Source organism: Sinocyclocheilus anshuiensis, unplaced genomic scaffold (genome assembly GCF_001515605.1).
Source record: "Sinocyclocheilus anshuiensis isolate Anshui unplaced genomic scaffold, SAMN03320099.WGS_v1.1 scaffold930, whole genome shotgun sequence".
NCBI lineage: Eukaryota > Metazoa > Chordata > Actinopteri > Cypriniformes > Cyprinidae > Sinocyclocheilus > Sinocyclocheilus anshuiensis.
This window is the reverse complement of record NW_015539900.1, coordinates 301,778-323,042: the sequence shown is the minus strand read 5'-3', so window position 1 is coordinate 323,042 and position 21,265 is coordinate 301,778. Positions and strand designations below refer to the sequence as shown.

General features: G+C 36.6%; 1 protein-coding gene and 1 long non-coding RNA gene across 2 annotated transcripts in view; both read right to left on the bottom strand.

Annotated features, from left to right (window-relative positions):
• Positions 1-10,888, bottom strand: part of LOC107686021 (uncharacterized) — a 25,088-nt gene extending 14,200 nt beyond the window's left edge. Inside the window, exons 1-2 of the long non-coding RNA XR_001634016.1 lie at positions 10,878-10,888; positions 10,045-10,050 (exon numbers count right to left, since the gene is read on the bottom strand). This is a non-coding gene — a long non-coding RNA (uncharacterized LOC107686021). The remainder of the gene's footprint in view (positions 1-10,044; positions 10,051-10,877) is intronic.
• LOC107686064 (disks large-associated protein 1-like) overlaps positions 1-21,265 on the bottom strand; it is a 57,388-nt gene that overhangs the window by 24,747 nt on the left and 11,376 nt on the right. Inside the window, exons 5-6 of the mRNA XM_016482903.1 lie at positions 15,577-15,664; positions 13,414-13,651 (exon numbers count right to left, since the gene is read on the bottom strand). Of these exons, the coding sequence (XP_016338389.1) occupies positions 13,414-13,651; positions 15,577-15,664 (326 nt within the window). The remainder of the gene's footprint in view (positions 1-13,413; positions 13,652-15,576; positions 15,665-21,265) is intronic.

The window sequence follows — 21,265 nt, the reverse complement described above, 5'->3', positions numbered from 1 at the left end:
TGAAGTTGTCTATATTTAGTAGATTGTGTGTAATACACAAAAGAGTGATGATCAGGTCAACACACACTAAAGTATATAAAAAAAAAAATATAAAAAAAAATCGCTGGCTGTCATTTTGCCCCACGAGAGGCAATTAACACAAGCCGTCTGGCTAAAAAAAGTACACAGGCGGCCATACGGGAAGAAAGGTCAAGTGCCATCCAAACTGTGGGTCCCAGGGCGACAACCATCCACACACTATTCTGGTGGCTTTTTTGCTTTGTGTTTAGCATTGTAAAATGACATACAGAGAGTAATGGTGACAGTTTTTATGTAATGACTGTAGTGTCCAGCTGGACTCCACACAGAAGATATTAGGGTTATGAGGGTGACCTGCAGATTATCACGGTCTGGGGGTAAAAGGTTAAACACAATGCATAAATCTTTTCAGTGTGTTGACTTCTACTGCACAAACCCATTACACACTGCTGATAATCCTATGATAAACACTGTGTGCAGACTAAACTAAAAGCTAAAAGCTGCAGAATATATGTGCAAAGGATAATGTAGATGTATGTTATGCATGTCGGTCACATCAGTTGTCGAGTGTGAGTCACTGATGTCACAACGTACATCATTTCCATTAAAGCTATTCCATGGCCTTAGAAGAGAATATAGTGCATATAGTCTTACTTTTATGGTACTTTATTGTCCTTTTGGCATATAATACTGTCCTTGAACATGGCAATAAACTTGTTTTATTTCCATAACATGATGTATTTTTTGAGTGTTTCAGGACATTTGATGACTCTTGTTGGATTGTGAAAAATTTGAAACATTTTATATATATATATTTTTTTTCTTTCATGTATCCATTTATATTAAGATACATTTATATTATATACTATTACAGTATATAATTATTATATACTATTATATTCTATAATATTATTATATATGTATATTAATTATTATCAATATTAATATAAAACATTCTATTATATATTAATAATAAAGATAATATTACTAATACAGATGTTTCAATTACAGAATGGTACTGTATTAAATTATCATTGTACTACAGACAAATAAATGATTATATTATATTATTATATTATATTTGTAGCATTTGGACCAATCAGACACACAATTGTTCATTAGATTTAACAAATCAATTATTCATTAGATTAACAAACAATCACAGATCCCTCACCCAACACCAGACTCGGTGCCAATATGTGTGTGAACGATCTCCAGGCCAGGACACCTCAGCCAGATCAGATACACTTTATGACCTAAAAGTATGTAAAGAGAATCTTCCTCCCTACTCAGTTTTCTCTAAAATGGACACATACTGCTATAGAAAATGACTTCTTTCATTAATTCATAGACATTTTTTTCTCTGACTTTCCTATCATGCTACAGACAAATAAATGATTATATTATATTATTATATTATATTTGTAGCATTTGGACCAATCAGACACACAATTGTTCATTAGATTTAACAAATCAATTATTCATTAGATTAACAAACAATCACAGACCCCTCACCCAACACCAGACACGGTGCCTATATGTCTGTGAACGATCTCCAGGCCAGGACACCTCAGCCAGATTAGATCAACTTTATGACCTAAAAGTATGTAGGGAGGATCTTCCTCCCTACTCAATTCTCTCTAAAACAGACATATACTGCTATAGGAAATGACTTCTTTCATTAATTCATAGACTAATTTTTCTCTGACTTTCCTATCATGCATATCCCCAGGTCTTTGTGTATGATTACTACCTCCTTGTATATGATCTTGTGTATTGTATACTGTTTTATGCATGCTTATGATAGATCACCGGTTAATGTAAACTCACCTATACCATGTTTGGTCTCTATGTATTCGTCTTTGGATGATCTAATTCAGAGTGTATATTATATGTTTATACCTATGCAACATATTAGTGTTCTAAGAATTTTTAGTAGTCTTTGCATCAACATCCAATCCAGTTACATATGTAAATGACCATGTTCGGGGACAAAGAGTCGTAACCTTCCCCTCCAGAAGTGCAAGTCACCATTGGCTCTTTGACCCCCAAGAGATTTGACCTCCACAGACCTGAAAAAGCCTCACTTCAGTGACCCGCCTTGCTTTTTAGTCTCTTTACTCATCTCTCATCACCTTCCCGTCTGCTGGTTGCTAAGTCCCAGAGCCGACGCAGCCGCGCCTGGCAGACCTCGACACTGCAGTCTGCAGTTCTGTGAGATTCAGAGAAGATGAGGATGTAAGCTAGAACTCTTCTGAAACCCTTAAGTTTGAGCCAGGCTTCGGCCTTGACTTTCCATTCATCAAAGATCCTAGGATCTCAGCTGATGTCTCTCTTAGCTCTTCTTCACTTTCCACTTATTTATATACATTTCCCTTTTGAGCTAATTTGCTACATATTATATTATATTATACTTAAAATTGATTAAGAATGTAATATGTAAAAATTTTAATAAATTAAATACATTTAAATACAATTTTATATGGCCTATATTTAAATAAACATCCATATTTTTTTTTTTACCCACTAAGGATGTTAGATGTATAAATCTGAACATAAACACATTTAATTCAGTTCAAATGTATATGTATAGGACTCTTCACAATAAATAGTTGAAAAAACAGTTTTACACAGAATATCTGATTAAAGTTGCTTACTAGACCTAATGTTGAATGCAAGGCAAATGCGAAACAAGAAAGCACATGATTGAGCATGTTTCACATTCAAATAAAGCCTGATCAGACCCACTGTCCACTCCAGTGTCTGGCACACTGCCCTGGAAATGATCTTCACTGTGAATGTGTGCATGAATATGCAAAGGTATTTGTACTCCAAATCCACACTCAATCACTTTGTCAGCAATAAAATAAAAGATCTCCTAAGTAATGACAAAAGAACGAAGGAAAAGAATGGAGAATAATTTCCTCAGCCAAGGCAGATAGCAAGAAGCTGACAAAGCCATCCAAGCAGCGACTCTCCAGTCTGAAAATGTGGAATAATGTGGCAGAGCGTCATCACAGCTTCCACTGATAAATGCTCGCTTCCCACTGCTGTACTTGTGAAAGTGTTTAGTGTGTGTGTGTGTGTGTGTGTGTGTGTGTGAGTCAGGCATCAACTAAGAGTGACTGTGACGGTCCTTCTTCTCCAGCAGCAGTATTATCCCATCCATATCTCAGCCTCGAGCTCAGCCTGCACCAATATTACATGCACGTCATGTACAATCACACTTCACCCCTCACACACGTCCCCACACACACTTTGCCGGATTCCATGCTCAACTCAACCAGAGAAAAGGGAGTTTAGGAATAACAGGCAAGCATATCATCAGCTATGCTTTTTCCTATTTGCGCAGAAACCCATTGCCACCTGAACCTGAACCGAAACACCCTATGTACCTGAATTGTGGAGTGTTCACTGTGCCATTTTTCACAAGGAAATTCTATTATATTAAAATACCTAATGCAAAAGAGTTCACTTCTTTATTGTCTTAGCTATGTAATTTAACATGAACCATTTATGGGTTTATCCGTATTTCATTGTATACAAAAACATGAAGGTAAAATACAGGCTAAAATAATATAATCATGGAAACTGTACCAGAACACTAGTTATACTGTGTTATATACTCTCTCAGCGACTTTTCCTTCTCAGACAGCTTAGTGGTCTTGGTGTTAGTATAAGCACATCTTGGAACTTGTGTATAAATCCATTGTCGAAAGTGTTTTAATCTTTCATCTTTCTGCCTGGTATATGAGCATCTAAATTGCAGACTCACTCAACAACAAACTTTCCAGAATTGTATCCATGGCAAATAAAATAATTGGCAGGCCTCAGGACCAATTGATACAACTTTACGTAGAAAGGACAAAGAAGAAGGCGAGAGTTATTCTTGTAGATAGTTCTCATCCTCTTTTCAGCCAGTTTGAGCCTTTGAAGTCAGGTAGACGTTATAGAGTTCCTCTAGTGAATAAAAATGTGTTTAAGAGGTCCTTTATCCCAAACACAATTTAAATCATTAATTCATCAAGTGTTTAATCAAACAGTACGTAAGGCATGTACTGTATCTTTTTATTCTCTTTTATGTAATATGTGTAACGTGACTAATGATTGTGATTTTATTTTACTATGTATGTTGTAACTAATTTTGTGCTGGTGAGGCAAAGACAATTTTCCACTCAGGTGGACAATAAAGTTATACAATACAATACAATGCAATACTGTATTGCTGAGAACAGAGGCCTTTTATTATTATTTACTTAGATAATTTGATAACTTGTTTTGTTAAGATAAAAGTTTTATGTCAACATAAAAAAAAAATCATAACTAAGGGCCTGTTTACACCTGGTATTATGATGTTTTTTCGCTAAATACAGTTGTAAACAGGAACTAAAATGTTTTGAGTTTGTCCACTTTTCACTACTTCCAACAGGGCTGCTGGTCTAATGTGCTCAAACAGCCACAAAAGATGAATACTTGCCACACACTGACATAAAACATGATCACTATATGGGACCTGTTTTGAGAAAACGCACCAACATAATAGATTCAAACTTCATGTTGTACCAAAGCACACGGATCACATGGATTACAATCAAAATCATTTTTGCTATCCATATTCTTTGCATTCACTTCCTTTCTTGCTCATTTGTGAGCAGCGTATCATGGCTTTATTCATCAAAAAGTGAAAGTGCTGTAGAGTGTAATGAAATGAGGAGGGACTGTCACAAGAGACACATATAAAATGCACACTAATAAAAGGTGTCTTCAGTGACCACTTGTGATGTGTCTTCACAAGGGCTTGTGAAGGTGTCTTCAGTGACCACTGAAAATGCATCTTGAATACCAGAAACAGCGCCAAAGTCATGATCTAACGAGTATAAATATATATATATATATGCATGGCCTGAGTTTTTGCATTCAAGTAATTAATAAATGAATAAATAAATAAATAAATAATATTAATTAAATAATAACAGTGGAATACTGTCACAATTGTGAGACTTAAAGTCACATTTTGAGACATAAACTTGTACAATTAACTGTAAACTGTACAATATACAGTCACAAATAGGACAAATAATGTCCAAATTATATAAAAAAGTTGTAATTGTGAAGTCAAAGATGAATAATTTTTAAACAAATTAATTTATTAATGAATACATATTTGGTGCTGCTATGAACAGAACTGTTTAGTATTCAGTCCTTACCTTGTGAAATAACCAACGCTGCAAATTTCCAGTGCAAAGTTTTCCCACAGCTTCACTTTCAATACTGAAAATCAATGGGCATGCGGATGAACTACAGACAAAACATTGCCCATACATTTAGCTCTAATTTAAGATATATTTGTATCTTTTTTTACACACATTTTCAGTCTAATATTTTTTTCTCTGTCTGCATGAGAGCTGCGATGCCACACACTTGTGTAGTTCAAAGGGAACATTGATCATCAGTCCCAGAGATGGCAGCTGTGGTATTTTCCTGCCATACACAAACTGAGGACAGCTCTAAAATAGCCTCCATCCTTTGACTATGAGTCTAAATGATAGCTGCTGCTGGGCCAGGAACACAGTTTAGAGACAGTGGGAGGATTTTGCAGTTGCAGCCTGAGGGACGTCACAGCTAAAGTGTCATCTGAGCGCACTGTGCAGTCAGCCTTACAAAAAGGTAACGTTATGCAAACAAACGCTCCACACTGCAACAGCCCACCTGTCAACATCTAACCCCTGGCTGCTTCTCTAAACTTCCTGCCTTTTACTACACCACCTCTCTTGCTCAATCTCTGCCTGTTGGGGGTCAGAAACCTCCGCTCATGTTGTACAGCTCAGGCTCGCTTTAATATTTAAGAAGCAAACACCACTGTGTAAACACACACATGCTCCGGGTTTCAATGTTTTAACCTTATTGATATAAAGCAACAAGTTCAGCTAACTGATTCTGTGTCCTGACTAGGGTGGCCATCCGTCCGGTTTTAGGTTGCACAGTCCAGTTTTGAACTAACATGTCCATCTGCTGGTACAGACTTGAGACGGATACTCATTTGACCTCCTTTTAAGATCAATATTTTATACTTGATAAAACAATAGCAAACTAGTATACTCCTCTTACTATTTTCAGCATATCCTGGCAAAAATTGCAAGAGTTGTATATTAGTGCATAGTTCCAAAATTAGCGAGTCACTTGCTTCATTCTGTTTCGAACAAACTGTTTGAATGAATCAGTGACTCACTCATTATTAAATAAACAATGACTTGTTGCCACCAGTTGGCAGTTTCAGTTTCATAAGTATCTTTTCATAGTTCTATACTCAGTATATTTTATATTTAACACAATCTCCTAACATTATTTATGCATTGTAACTGCAGTTTAAAAGCATTTATGGCATCTCTGATTAGCTTTAAACATCTGTGTAAATACATCTAAATGCCACTTTAGATGCAGCAAGTGTGCCACTTCTGTAGTGCAAAGATGGATTGTGTTGATATTGATTTCATTTGATTAGTAACAGCCCTATAGTATCTTATTATTCTAATTGCATTTATTGAACAAACATATGAATTTATATGAAAGATGATGCATTTAATTAAAATGTGTCCTAATAAATGTAAAAAAAAAACTGCCACTTGAAATCAATTCAAGGGAGAAAATATCATCCATTATCGGAAAGGTTTATTTTATGTCACTGGTTTAGTTTTGATCCTGGCTTCACAAATCCTCCAAAATGTCATCTTTTTGTCATTATAGAAATGGCCACCCTAGTCCAGACAGAGGAATTAAAGCATAGTTCACCCAAAAATGAAAATTTTGTCATCATATACTCACCCTCATGTTGTTCCAAACCTGTATGAGCTTCTTTGTTATTTTGAACATAAAAGAAGATATTTTAAAGAATGCTGGTAATCAAACAGTTGATGGTCCCCATTGACTTCCATAGTATTTTTTCCCTACTATAGAAGTCAATGGGAACCAACAACTGTTTGGTTCTTCAAAATTCTTCAAAATATCTTCTTTTGTGTTCAACATAAGAAAGAAATGTATACAGGTTTGGAACAACATGAGGGTGACAAAATTGTAATTTCTGGGTTAACTATTCTGTGCTTTCTTGGCCAGTGCTGCGGTGTTGTCAGCCCAGGAGAGATCCTCTGTGATGTGCACACCCAGGAACTTGGTGTGCTTAAAGGCTGCAAATTCAGGCACAAGAGTGCAAATGCCTTTTTATTAAAATAATACTGGGGAATGGGTGACATTAATGGAAGAAATTGCCCATCACATTCATTCATGACTCATTTAACATGTGAGCCTGCCCCCAGAACAAGACTCATTATGTTTTCTGACTCACGGTCTGCCCCCTGTGGTGAGGATGAGATGTTGCACACTAATGGTTTGCTAATTAGTTGTACTAAAAGATAAATACACAGCAAAGCCAAGCCATTAACAATTTATCAAAAGCTGCATGTTATTATGATAAAATAAACATGAAGAACAGCTTCAGTGGAACATTTTGAACATAAACAATAAAGTGTAAAATCCTCAACTTCGCTACACTCCACTTCAAAGACTTTGCTCACTACCCCAAAGGCAGTGTTGCAGCATGTGATAAGGGCCTGCTGCGTACCAGGCAGATGGTGCCGCTCTGTTCGTCTGAACGCACAGTGGTGTTCTGAAGGGTATGAAGGGAAGGTAGGTGCCCTCTCAATGTCAACCCTGACAGCTCCCTCAATTAGCCATCTCATAATTCGTCTGGTCGGGTCTCTGTGGCGAGGACATCTGGAAGGGCCCACACTGGATGGGGATGACTGGACACGGTATCTACAGCTCAGTGATACAGGATCATTCACTCACCCTCCTGTCGGTCCAAACCTACATGACTTTCTTTTCATTGTGGAACAAAGAAGATGATTTAAATAGTGTCTCAGTGTTTTTTTTTTGTCCGTACAATGAAAGTCAATGGGAGTCAGACATAACCTGAACCCCTGTAACTTTCGTTTCATGTCGAAACATCCTTCAAAAAAAGGTCATACAATTTTGGAAAGACATGAGGGTGAATAAATGATGAAATAACTTTCATTGAGGGGGAACTATTCCTTTAAATGACCACCAAATCGCTATTTCGTGACTGTTGCAGCTAACTCGCATCCATTCTGGCTTTATTTTTTATACAAACGGCCATTCGCATTAAAGATGACGACTAATATTAAATATAAAGTTTTATTAATCATTATCTATGAGAACAGTGAAGTCCACACCACAGCTATAACTATAACCACACAGAGAAAAAAAATATCATTGTAATCTTTTTCAGAACAATTTTTATCCAGCTAATAAATAATTAAAAGCAATCAGAATGAGCTTTTTAATGTTGAGCGCTTTAAAGCGACAGATGACATAACTGCAGTGCATGCTTACAACAGACAGAATGTTACATCCGTTGGTGTGAACACTAAAGTAGTTATTGTTAATAGTTATTTTCATAATTATTTTTCTTCGCGTGAATTGCCTTAAAACACTTTCTCTATTTTTGAATGGTTGAATGTCCTGCTTCACATATTACAGAAGTAAAACTGGTTGCAAAAGGCAAATCAAGACCACGCAAACACATTTGGTGTTGGGTAAATACCGACTTTAACAAACACCACTCAAACGCACAACAATTCTCATTCTCATATCAATGTCAGGCTTAGATAGAAGGTCAGGTCATGTCTGTCACATCTCTTGCCAGAGTCACCCCAGCCAAGGCGTCACATCAGGCTCCTGCTCCCTTCTGAGTTTTGTCAGCGTGTGAAGTTTAAACAAATGGCAGCTATCGATTCCACAGCCCTGCCAAACTACATCTGCCTCTGGCTGGCAGGTGCAGCCCATGTAGAGGAACACACTATCTCTAATTATCCACATCACACATCTTTCAGCAGCTGGCTGCAACACAAGCAGATGGTTATATCATCTCACCACAATATATACAAGCCAGTTATTTTCCATTGTTTGCTTAGTTTGCTTTACATTAAGGATGTCAAATGTAGTACATTAGTACCAAGTAAATACTAAAATTCATCAATATCTTGCCAAGGTATTAATGTAAACAAACAGTTATGTCCAAAGTGAATGTAAATAATGCAACAAAAATAAAAATAAATATGAATAATAAAATATGCAGCTGAATATAACTAACACTGTCATTTATACTAATGTAAATGTAAATAACCACTGTCAAACAACGGCTTTTAAATACCTGAAAAACTTAATGCATTTACTTTATTTTTGTTCGTTACTTTTTGTTTTACATTTCTATTACTCTTCTAATTTATAAATTATAAATCATTTATATTTTTAAAAATGTTTATTATTAAACAGTTTACTTTCCTTGAATAATTACTTAAATATTTGAAGCAATGCTTACATTGACAAATACTCAATTGACATTACATTATATATTTTTTTCAATTTGTAATCAGTCAACAGTCATAAAATGTTTTTGAAGGATCCTGGTTGCTTGCGTTCTTGTGTAGATTACACTGGGTGAGATGAATTGAAAAGATTGGTGTGTCTTAAAACATCACTGCCCCTGTATTGATCTAAGGGCCAAACCCTTTCGACCACGCTGCCTCTAATTATTTTTAAAATCTCTCTGTAAACAAGGTCTGGCTGCTTATCAAGAGGGATGGCATAAAAATGAAAGCTTTGAAATAACAGTTTGTCAGTTCTGACAGGCTGTATTCCCTGGTGTTTTGCTCCACTCCCATAGGAGCACCATGCTAATGGCCATAACCGAAGCTGTGACTCAAAGATGCGGTTCAAAGGCCTGCACTTCCACTCCATCAAACCGACCCACAGGTGACGTGAGCACTAACATGAGACCCTTAATTTTATGCTATAGGATTTTAAGAAACTTTTAACATTTCTTCACTTTCCTCTTCCTCAGCCAGCTGTCTTCTCTCCATAGATGCACTGAGGCTGGTGGCCATATGTTGGCTCTCTGACTAGCCGCAGGCATTTGGAGAACAGTAGGAAGACGAGTGGAGAACACAGCACTCAAATCTGTGCAGAGAATTACTAGTGCAGAGAGAGGCTGCAGCACTGTCTCAAGCACCATACAGAGTGAATGTAACTTCCAATAAGGATTACGACATCAGACAGTTCTCCGAGCATCCTGATTTATTAAAGGGGTCCTATTATGCTTTTTCACTTTTTTAATTTTAGTCAGTGTGTAGTGTGTATGTTTGGGCATAAAAAAGTTACAAATCTCAAAGTCCACTCCAAAGGGAGATATTTAGTTTTTTAAAAATCCCTTTTCAAGAACTACAACGAACGGCTCGTTTGGACTACAGCGTTTGGTTTCCGGGCTTTGTGATATCACAAAGCGGCTGGAACTAATCGAGCCGTTTGTGCCAGCCTGGGGAGAAAGGTATTTTAATAATGTAAATTATGTGAAAAATAATGTGTTTTTCGAACCACCAAGCATGAGGGCATGTTCTAGTACACCCCCAAAACAAAATCACGACTTTGTAAAAGAGCATAATAGGACCCCTTTAAAATTCAACATGTCAAAGTTTGCAGCGTTGTGGATAATCTCTCATTTAATGTTTTTACTGACAAGTATTACATACTTGGGCTTTTCCAAACGAATTGCCAATGTGAAAACTCCATCAGAGATGCTGTCAAACTTAAACCCTGTTCACAGTGACAGCAACCTGCAGTGACACAACAACATAACACGGAAGTCATTCATTTTCAGTAAGAATTGGTGATTTGTAGCGACTAGTGTCCAGTGATGATTGGTTTCTTGTGTGATAATGCTTCTGTCAACATTTTACTGTTCTGTACCTGACCTGCTTTATACATTTTGCATATATACATACATGTACAGTATTTCATAGCCATTTAAAAACATTTGTGAAAAAATGGGTCGTTCTAAAGAGCTCAGTGAATTCAAGTGTGGTACGGTGATAGGATGCCACCTTTGAAATAAGTCTGTTTGTGAAATTTCATCACTGCTAGATATTCCATGGTCAACTGTAAGTGGTATTACTGGAAAGTGAAAGCATTTTGGAACAGTAGTAACTCTATGAAGTAGAATACCATGTAAAGTTACAATGTGGGGTCACAGAATGCTGAGGCGCATGCTACGTAAAAGTCACCAAAGGCACATAGCCACTGGACTCTGGAGCAGTGGAAACTCATTCTATGGAGTGACGAATCATGCTTTTCTGATGGGCGAGTTTGGTGGATGCCAGGATAACATTACCTGCCTGACTCTATTGCATTTTCTACAGTTGAAACGCTGGGTAATTGTGAGACAGATGATGCATTTTGGTTAGTTTTACTAGATAATATAAATATAATTTCATGATAAAATGCACATAATTTGAAAGACGAGACTGTTTCATCAAACATAAGATATTCACAAAACATTTCTTACTTCATTGTCTTTCTATAAACAGCTCTATGACATCCGACTCAAAATGATAAAGCATGTCACATATGATTATTTCTACCTACATACTGTACAGTGATATAATAAAAAAATTAATTGCGGAAAACTGTGCCAGAAATTGTCTGAATTCTGAGTGAGTTAGATTCATGCATTGATAATCGTTCATCTTGTTCATGATATGATGTATTATGCACCACTGCTTTATTCAAATGCTCTCCCCTGCAGAAATAAAACTGATTCCTTCTCAAAACAGACTGACATCTTATTTTCACCGGCAATATATTTGCTTTCAGTAATAATGGCCAACAACACCAATAACGGCCAACAACAGAAACACATACTAGCGACCAACAGCACAAACAAAAGGTCTTTACAATCACATTTAAACTAGGGCAAAATATTTTTAAGAACAGACAGGCTTCACCAATAGGTTTAGTTCAATAGTAAACAAAAGCTTTGCATTTTTGAGACACTGTGGGCACAATTTTATGAAGATGTCAACTGTGATGAAATCAAACTGGGTTCTGATGCTGGGGGTGGATTAGTGATCACTGGGGTTTCAGATGAAAGAAAACCCCAGAGCAAAAGCAGACACAGGTCACACTGAGTTCACACATTCTGCCTGACATCTGGATCACTGTTGGTCACTTGAAATATCACAATATATTTTCGAATCTCAGCTTGGATGCTGAGCAATTACATGTACAAGTGTATAGATTTTTTAAAGATACTCAATTTTCCATTTCATATGTTCCTCAATAGCATTACAGGCTACTTTCAGAGCATATGCAATGATTTACTCTTCCTCTATACATCAGGTTTAATCAATCAAATTCACTCAATCATTCAGTTTCCCATTACCGCTGTTATTGCCTCGCAGTGCTAATAAAAAGCAAATCAGACACATCCTGTCAGGGCTTCTGAGGATAAACATGTTGTGACCCACAGAAAAGACAACAAATGAATATTGATTCTTCCTCTGGCAACCTCCTTGATACATGACAGAGAGTTTTATATACTGCTAGTAGGTGTAGGCGATATGACCAAAATCTTGTTTCAAAATATGATTAATTTTATATCACAGTAACAATATATATATATCATGATACAGTTATTTTTTGCTTTAAATAAGGTCTTTATGATATAAAATTTTTTGATACCATGGAAATTTCATAATTCTTGTCACCAGTGTCAATATCACAAAAAATGAATACTAGCGTAAATTAAAAAAAAAATACTCAAGCCAACTGAAGACAAGTAAACAGACAGCGATTAAATAAGAACAAGAAACTAATTACAAGCAATAGGACAAAAAATTACAGTAGAAAAAAATAAATAAGAAATGCTACATTGTATAATCAAATGTAGAAAAACACTGCATATTCTTCACTGTGTAAATAAAATATTTCTTCTTATTAAAGTTACAAAAGTGATTTAATCAAGAGCAGTGACATATTTTCTATCTTTTGTTTGATTAACGTGATTGAAGAAATATTAGACTGCTGTCACTTTAAGAGCTACCCGGATCCGATATACTGTTACACGTGTTTTATTTCTTAGCTGTTTGCTTTCACTTAAGCCCTAAATCAACTACAAAGACGGGCATTTTGACACAAATAAGTATGTGTATTTAACCGTTCAAGGGCTATAAAGTGGCAAAAATAACTCAATACTCCCGTGCTCTATGAGCACCATGTTCATGTGTGTGCCTCTCTGACAGCGTTCAGAGACAGTGCGCACATATAGCTAAATGGGTTTTCTTTTGCTACTGATTGCATTTCAACGGCTTAAAATCACTTGTTTTTAAACCGGAATGCTTAAAAATGCATGCAAACAATACATTTTCGGTATATCGCCCACCCCTAACTGCTAGAGTGCACTGCTAGATGATAGATAGAACAACAGAATGAATGATAGGACAATAGATGGATAGACAGAACAAAACGATAATGTATTTGCAGGCTGACCTGTGCTGCTCTGGATGGTTCTGACAGTAGTGGTGGTCCTCGGGGGGGAGGCCGGGAGCAAAGGCCTGTCGTCGTCCTGTGAGCAGCCCTGGTCGATGGCACGCACATAACTGTGACTCCTCATGCGGAAGCACCCGGGCATGGGCAGGTCCAGGGCGTCCACTGCCTGTGACTCCATTTCACTGAACACACTCTCACACACTGCCTCTATCTGCCCGTTAACCTCAACCTCACTCACCTGCAGGCAGAGGAGAAGAGAGGAGAGATACAGAGAGAAAGAAAAGTCAAGAAATGAAAATTGGAAAAGAACAGTCAAGAGAAACAGACAGGGCAGAGTTCAGGGAAAAGAGCCGTCCAATGAGCTTCAAGACCCACTTACCATGGGGCACTGTAAACTGAAAAACACAAGGCAGTGGCAAGAGGAGGAAGAGTCAAAAAAAGAAACATAGCGAGGCTTGAAGGACAGTTTCACAGGGTAAATGAAGGGGCAAGCCACACCAGCAGGGAGGAACTCCTCAAGTGGGGTTTATTGACAAGGTGGAAGACAGCGAGACAGTGCCAGGATCAACATGTTCATTAGTGTTGATCGTAACAGGAACCGAGGGTGGACGAGAGTGGGGGGTAAATGAATATGTGATAAGGTAGAAGTGTGGAAAGAGGATTGTAGAAAGGGTGGGTGTTTTGGACAAGGTCTACAGCTTGAAACTCTGTCCCAATTACTCATGAGAGCTAGATGGGTATGTTCTTATTTACTAACTGTGAAGTTTAGAGTCATGCGCCATCTACAAAGTCTTTACAGGAAGGTCTAAAGTATTTCTAATGCTAATATTACTTGCTCATTTCGTTTTTTGGTCTTCCATCAAAGAGCACATGCCATCTCAGAGTCAACGTTGGCGCCAAATGACAATGATGTAATGCTTGCCATTTTATAATTAGCATGACTAATCAGTGCTTGGGGACTAAGTGTGCCTAAGACGGATGAGTAACTGTCTGATGAATGCCATCCCAGTTCTACGAAACATGGAGCATGTTAGTTGGTTAGACATACACATCTGTGATTGAACAATGTTTATGGTGATGGCCCAAATTCATCTAATGAATGGTGGATGAATCGCAGGTCGGTTTCATGGTTTTTAACTGGACTTGTTGGACTAATCAGGACCGAGTTTGACCTTCCTCCCCTTGCACCCCGCTATGATGGTGTGTACACACAAAAATATTTTACATTATTTTTTATATTACATTATTATATAAAATATAAAATTGTACCACATTTTTGTTTACTCTTGTATTTTTATTTAATATTTAAAATGTAAATTTTATTATAATGAGTACATTTATGTAATTTTTTACATAAAATAACAACAACAACAACAATAATAATAATACATTTTATTGAAAATATTTAAAAATATATATTTTCTTTTATAAAACGTATTAATAAATTTATATTTTTAAAAATATTTATTTAATTAATATATTATTGGGACCAGTTATTGGGTTACATTTATGGTATCCATAAAAAGTCTGTGTAAGCACATATTTTACAAGAATTGGATTATATTTATATTTGTTAAACCTGTTATATCAAAAGAAAAAAAATATGAAAAAAATGGTAATAATATTAATATATTTTATGCATATTAGATAGGTTAGATACACACAATTTAGTGAGCAAATTCCCTCCATGTTAACACATTGTTGAATGACAATACAATAAAATGATTTTTTTTTGTGGCAAAAACACACGTTTAAATAAAAGATGGCGCTCTGGTCATTCTTCTCTGGATGGCATGATGCAAACTGAGAGCCACATAGAATTTCCTCCAATCAAATGTGTAGCATATTCTTTGACGTCACGAGTATTAAACACATTTAGATGCCACACTCCTCGTCAAGGTCCCTTCATCAGGGCTCATGGGGGGGCTGTGAGCAAATCAAACGCTCATGCAAGACCTCTGCAAGTGTTCAGTGCACAGCAGCGTACATTATGGATGTGGCTCTTCAAATAGATAAAGGGACGGCTCCATCAGGTCACTCAGGCATAAAGCAGGTGGGGTGAGTGCAGCACACGGGCAAGGAGAGAAACAGCTAAACTCACTTAAGGTCGCCCACGCAGCCCAGCACACACATGCCCGACGCTCGCGCTGACACTTTGCTTACAGGCAGACACCTTGCATCCGCATCAGCAGTGTGGGAATTAGTGGAAGCTCCAGCATTGGCGTAGATCTCCCACCCTCCATCTGCATGGCTTCACACATACATAATAAGTGAACACAGCAACTCCTCACGGAGCGGTACTGTCCAAAACGCCCCAGGGCATCTCTCTACACTATTGGAGAACAGAATGGCTAAACTTCACAAGAAGCGCTCAGGGGGGCCGCATCCCCCATGGTGAACCTGACTTTGGGGAACTGGTTATGCATGATGTCATCGTTGCGGAATAAGCCGATAAGTTTGCGCCTTGCTGTCGCGGTCGTCTCGATGGATTGGTTGCTGTGCGGTTGTTAATTACGTCAGCCATTCACAATGCAGCGCTGTGGCTCACGTACTTTCTGCTGCAGTGGCAGCTCCCCGAGGCTGTCTATTTTCATGTTTCACAAAGATACGGAATTGTATCCGATGACTAATGTACATGTGAGTTATTCGGTCTTCTGAGCTATAAAATAAGCAGCTCCACTCCTACTTAATATAAAGAACGAGCTCGATAAATATAGACATCAAACACTCACTTAGTATTATTAATCATAAACAATGTTAAAGGTCAAAGCACTGTCCCCTGGCATATAATCAGGGCATTAGTTGGTTGGAAGGATTGCGACTGTACTCTAAAGCAAATAAACCTCCCTTGCACATGCAGATGTAACACTGGCATTTGAAGCTTTTCTTCGTCAATAAACAGATAAAACCATCAAAATGCGGGATTGAGGAAATTCCACAAGATGAAATATTTATGAGCGTACATAATGCCAGAACAGTATTACAAATCTGCAAATCCTCCAATCTTTGTCTGGGCTTTCCACTGCGCTTAGGGTGGAATCTCGGAGCACTTTCGTAGAGCTTGAGCAGATATCAATCTGAAATTGAAGCAAAGAAATTACACTGCTGTCTTGTCAATCCTACATATCAGTGTTAATCTCAACAACAAAATTACTGAGGAAAATGTTAACAAAGGATTTTTGGTTTCACCACTGATGAAAATCAGATGAAAAATATATATCATAAGTATAGCGTTAAGTATTATATGTGTGTGTGTGTGTGTGTGTATATAATGAATATATGAACTATATTTACATTTAGACATTTAGCAGACGCTTTTATCCAAAGCGACTTACAAATGAGGACAATGGAAGCAATCAAAATCAACAAAAGAGCAATGATATGCAAGTGCTATGACAAGTCTCAGTTAGCCTAATGCAGTACATTTAGCAAGGTTTATATAAATAAAATATACAATATAATTTATATAATAAATAAAAAGAAAACAGATAGAATAGAAAAAGAATAGAGCAAGCTAGTGTTAGAGGTCTTTTTTTGCTTTTGTTAATTGTATAATAAATAAAAAGAAAACAAATAGATAGAATACAAAAAGATTAGAGAAGCAAGTGTTAGTTTTTTCTTTTTTAAGAAAACAAGCAGTTAGTAAATAAATAGATTGCAAGTCTAAAAGGGGCAAGTTTTTTTTATTATTTTCTTTTTTTTATAAAGAACAGAATTAGAATAGAGAGTGCTAGAGTTAGAGGGTCAAATAAAGATGGAAGAGATGTGTTTTTAGCCGATTCTTGAAGATGGCTAAGGACTCAGCTGCTCAGACTGAGTTGGGCAGGTCATTCCACCAGGAGGGAACAGTTAATTTAAAAGTCCGTGAAAGTGATTTTATGCCTCTTTGGGATGGCACAATAAAGCGACGTTCACTTGCAGAACGCAAGCTTCTAGATGGGAACATAGGTCGGAAGTAATGAATTTAGGTAAAGGGGTGCAGAGCCACTGGTAGCCAGGGCAAATTGATAAACAGAGGTGTGACGTGCATTCTTTTCGGCTCGTTCAAATTTAATCTTGCTGCCGCGTTCTGGATTAATTGTAAAGGTTTGATAGAACTGGCTGGAAAAAAGTTTGAAAATTATCACTGCACATTAGTGTATATACAGATGTTGTCAAAAGTTTACATAAACCTTGCAGAGGTAAAAAAAAAAAAAAGATCATGAAATAGGCTTTATTATTATATTAAAATGTCATATAAATTAGATGCGATTTTTGTGATTAAAAATGTAAACAAATTATGAAATGAAATACTAAATTGATTGGATCTTTGTCAAAAAAGTGTGACAAAAAATTATCACTGCACATTAGACTCCAGTAAGATGCAAGAAATGAGAACAGATACAATAATGAGAACAAACAATTGATTTAATGAGCCCACCTACAGACCATTTGAGGCAACCTCTTTAGACGTATTACAGCACAAATCTGTTACTATGACAACCCCACAATTACTTACCTAAACGTAGACCAACCCCCGCTCACACACACACACACACACACACACACACACACACACACACACGTTGTACTTGCATGTGCTGGACTCTTTAAAACCACAATGATGCAGTCATATTGCATAAATATATGACTGCTAAATATATCAGTGGAGAACCTGTGAAGTCAATTAATGCTCAGAATAACTGACGAGCTCCTGCTGCTTACAAGACCTCAGTCAACTGGCATGGGAGTGTGTTTTACAACGCAAGAGCTTTTAAGGAAATCTCTGGGCTAATTAGAGTAATTACTTGTACCTTTGCCACTGCAGTGGCGTGGCATATTGTGCTTCCTTAATTAAATCCGCACTCGGCTCCTGACAGGCAGGAATAATGGTGTTGTGTGTTACTGTGGAGATGCTGACTGATATCTCCGCTGTGGGAAGCATGTCTGTCTGACCATCTAATCTCGCACCCTTCAATGTGTCCGTGTGGATCCTTTATGGGTTCTGCCCGTCAAGCTGTGCTAGGAGTCCCAAGTCATACAGCAGGTTGGTAATTAGTGCAGCGCTGAACCCTGGTTGATTAGCCACTCATTACTCAGCAGTAACAGAAAAGCCTGGTGACCTAAATGAAGAGGAGTCAGGTGCCCATGGGGAAGCAGGGCATGGAGGTACAACAGTCCAACCCAATCAATCTGAGCTCAGAGCTGGACGAAACCAAAGGAAGAACACAAAGAAAACAGTTCCGAGTGGTAGTCAAAGGGCACAAATGACCAGTTTGAGGTTAATGTTTTGCTTAAACTTTAAATTAAATGTAATATCTCTCAAATCCAACAGCAGTCATTTGATATTATTTAATTTATACAACAGCGAGTCTTTGACGCCCCTCTGGATAGACTGCTAATGGATTTTCAATTTGAATTGCAAAGACATGATTAATTTGAATTGCGCACTGACCTAGAAGGCAAAAGCTTTTGTATATCACATTCATGTTCTTAGCAAATGCTTTCCTAACAAAGCAATTTTCTGCATAAAATAGTAATACATAAAAAAGCAATAAAAATAGCAAAATAGAGAAAATGATTGGACTCATTTGCATCAAAGCATTTTTGTTCGCTCAAAGAGAGAGAACAGTAAGAAGATAAAAAACTCCATCTGTATGGAACTAATATATATATATATATATATATATATATATATATACATATATAATATATATATATACACACATACATTATATATACAGTATATATATATATATATATATATACACATACATAATATATACAGTGTATATATATATGCGCATTTATGTATGTATGTATGAATGAATATATATATATATATATATATATATATAGTACAGGAAAATGACAAAAACCTGTCTAAATTTACAGCACAAGAAAATGACAAAAACCTGTCTAAATTTACATTTTATCATAAAAACGGCTGAAGTAACTGAGGAACCAAAACAGATGAGATGTAAGTCTCAGACAAATTAACATCTTGACTAAAAAAAAAAACTTAGCTGCATTTCCATTACCCTTCAAATTTTGCAAACTGAAATTGCGAATTGAAAATAGAACTAATGGAAGCAATTTTGCAAAAAACTCCGATATATCGCAAAAAAGTTTTCACACTCACATGAGGTGGTTTTTCAGGCAATTTGAAAAAGGAATATTTCTCAAAACTGCAATGGAAAGAGTTTTTTTTTCACATTTACAGGTCACTTGGCGTATGTAAAATTCACATGACCATTCTTTAATATACTATAACCTCCAAGAAATACCTCATACATAGTCGCTCTCAAGTATAAGAGGCTTTCCTTGCCATTAATGCTTGAATAATTTACTCTGCACATGTCTGTGGCGCATTATGGCGCATTGCGACAAAACTGCAAAAGGTTTTGCGATACTACCAATAATAGTTTTTATTAATATTTTCAATTCGTTTTTTGTTCTTTTCTTTTCTTTTTTTAGTTATTTTGTTGTGTTTTTCTCATTTTGATTTTATTTTTTGTCTTATTTTTATTTCAGAAGAAAAAATATATAATTAATTTTTCATGGTCAGCATAGGAAAATGACAAAAGCCTGACTAAATTGACATGTCTTATCATAAAAACTGCTGAAATAAATGAGAAACCGAAACAACAGAGATCTGAGTCCCAGACAAATTAATATCTTGACTAGGAAAAACAGACTTTCCCTGCACCTCTCCGTAGGGAGATGAGTGCAGCACAGCAGATAAAACAGACAGTTAATAAACTCGTCACTCTCTAAAGCTACATGGTAACAGATCTGCATGCTTGGCAGGTGTTAAAGGTGTTGACTACAGCACTAGTGCGCTTTAAAATGGGGATTGGACAGGCAGAGGATTTCGAGCTGTTAGATGGCCAGCTGGATGACTATTACGTGGCTAAAGCACAGTCTTCAAGAGATGCCAAGCTTTGGATACCAACGCAGAACAACATGGTTAGAGCTGTTGCCAACATCAAACACTGTCATGCTTACTTTTATTTCACTTTACTTGCAGTTTAAGTAACACACGCAATATATTATGAAGGCTCTTAATTGTGGAACTCTATGGAATCTGGAATGTAAACTTGAAAATCAATAATCAATTACTGAATCAATTCCAATAATATAATAACTGCAATCAATGCAGTCCAGATGTTTTTATTTTGAAGGTGTTGAAAGGTTGGATGATTGATTCTACTGGTCCAAAAATCAACACAATAGGATATCATACATCTTTTGCTTATTGGTTATTGCTGAATAATATTTGTTAATAATCTTTTTGTCCCATTTCCACAACAAATCTTCTATATAGGTTATGGGACCAGCTTTCAGGTGAAACATCACCCAACATGATGTCTTTTGATTCAGCAAGTAATTCACTCAAATAATCAACTCAGCTCGTTCAAAAGATTGAGTTAAATCAATAACTCAAGAGTGAAATTTAGTTCGACTTTCAAACTGGTTCAAATGAATCATTACAAAGCTACTCTTGAATCAGACATCACTAGATGAAATTGCAGAACATGGTCGCTGATCAATTTAGTAGTTCATTATCTGAAAATAGCCAATTTGTCACAGCTTCTCAGAGAAGTAGTGCAGATGAGAACGGAAGGTCTAAACCGGATGTCAGGACTGAGCTGCCTTTTTTATAGAAGGAAAATAGGTGGGCAATTACCTAGATAATCTAAAAGGGTCATATGGTGTTGCTAAAAAGAACATTATTTTGTGTATTTGGTGTAATGAAATGTGTTTATGCGGTTTAAGGTTCAAAAAACACATTATTTTCCACATACTGTACATTATTGTTTCTCCTCTATGCCCCGCCTTTCTGAAATACGTCGATTTTTACAAAGCTCAT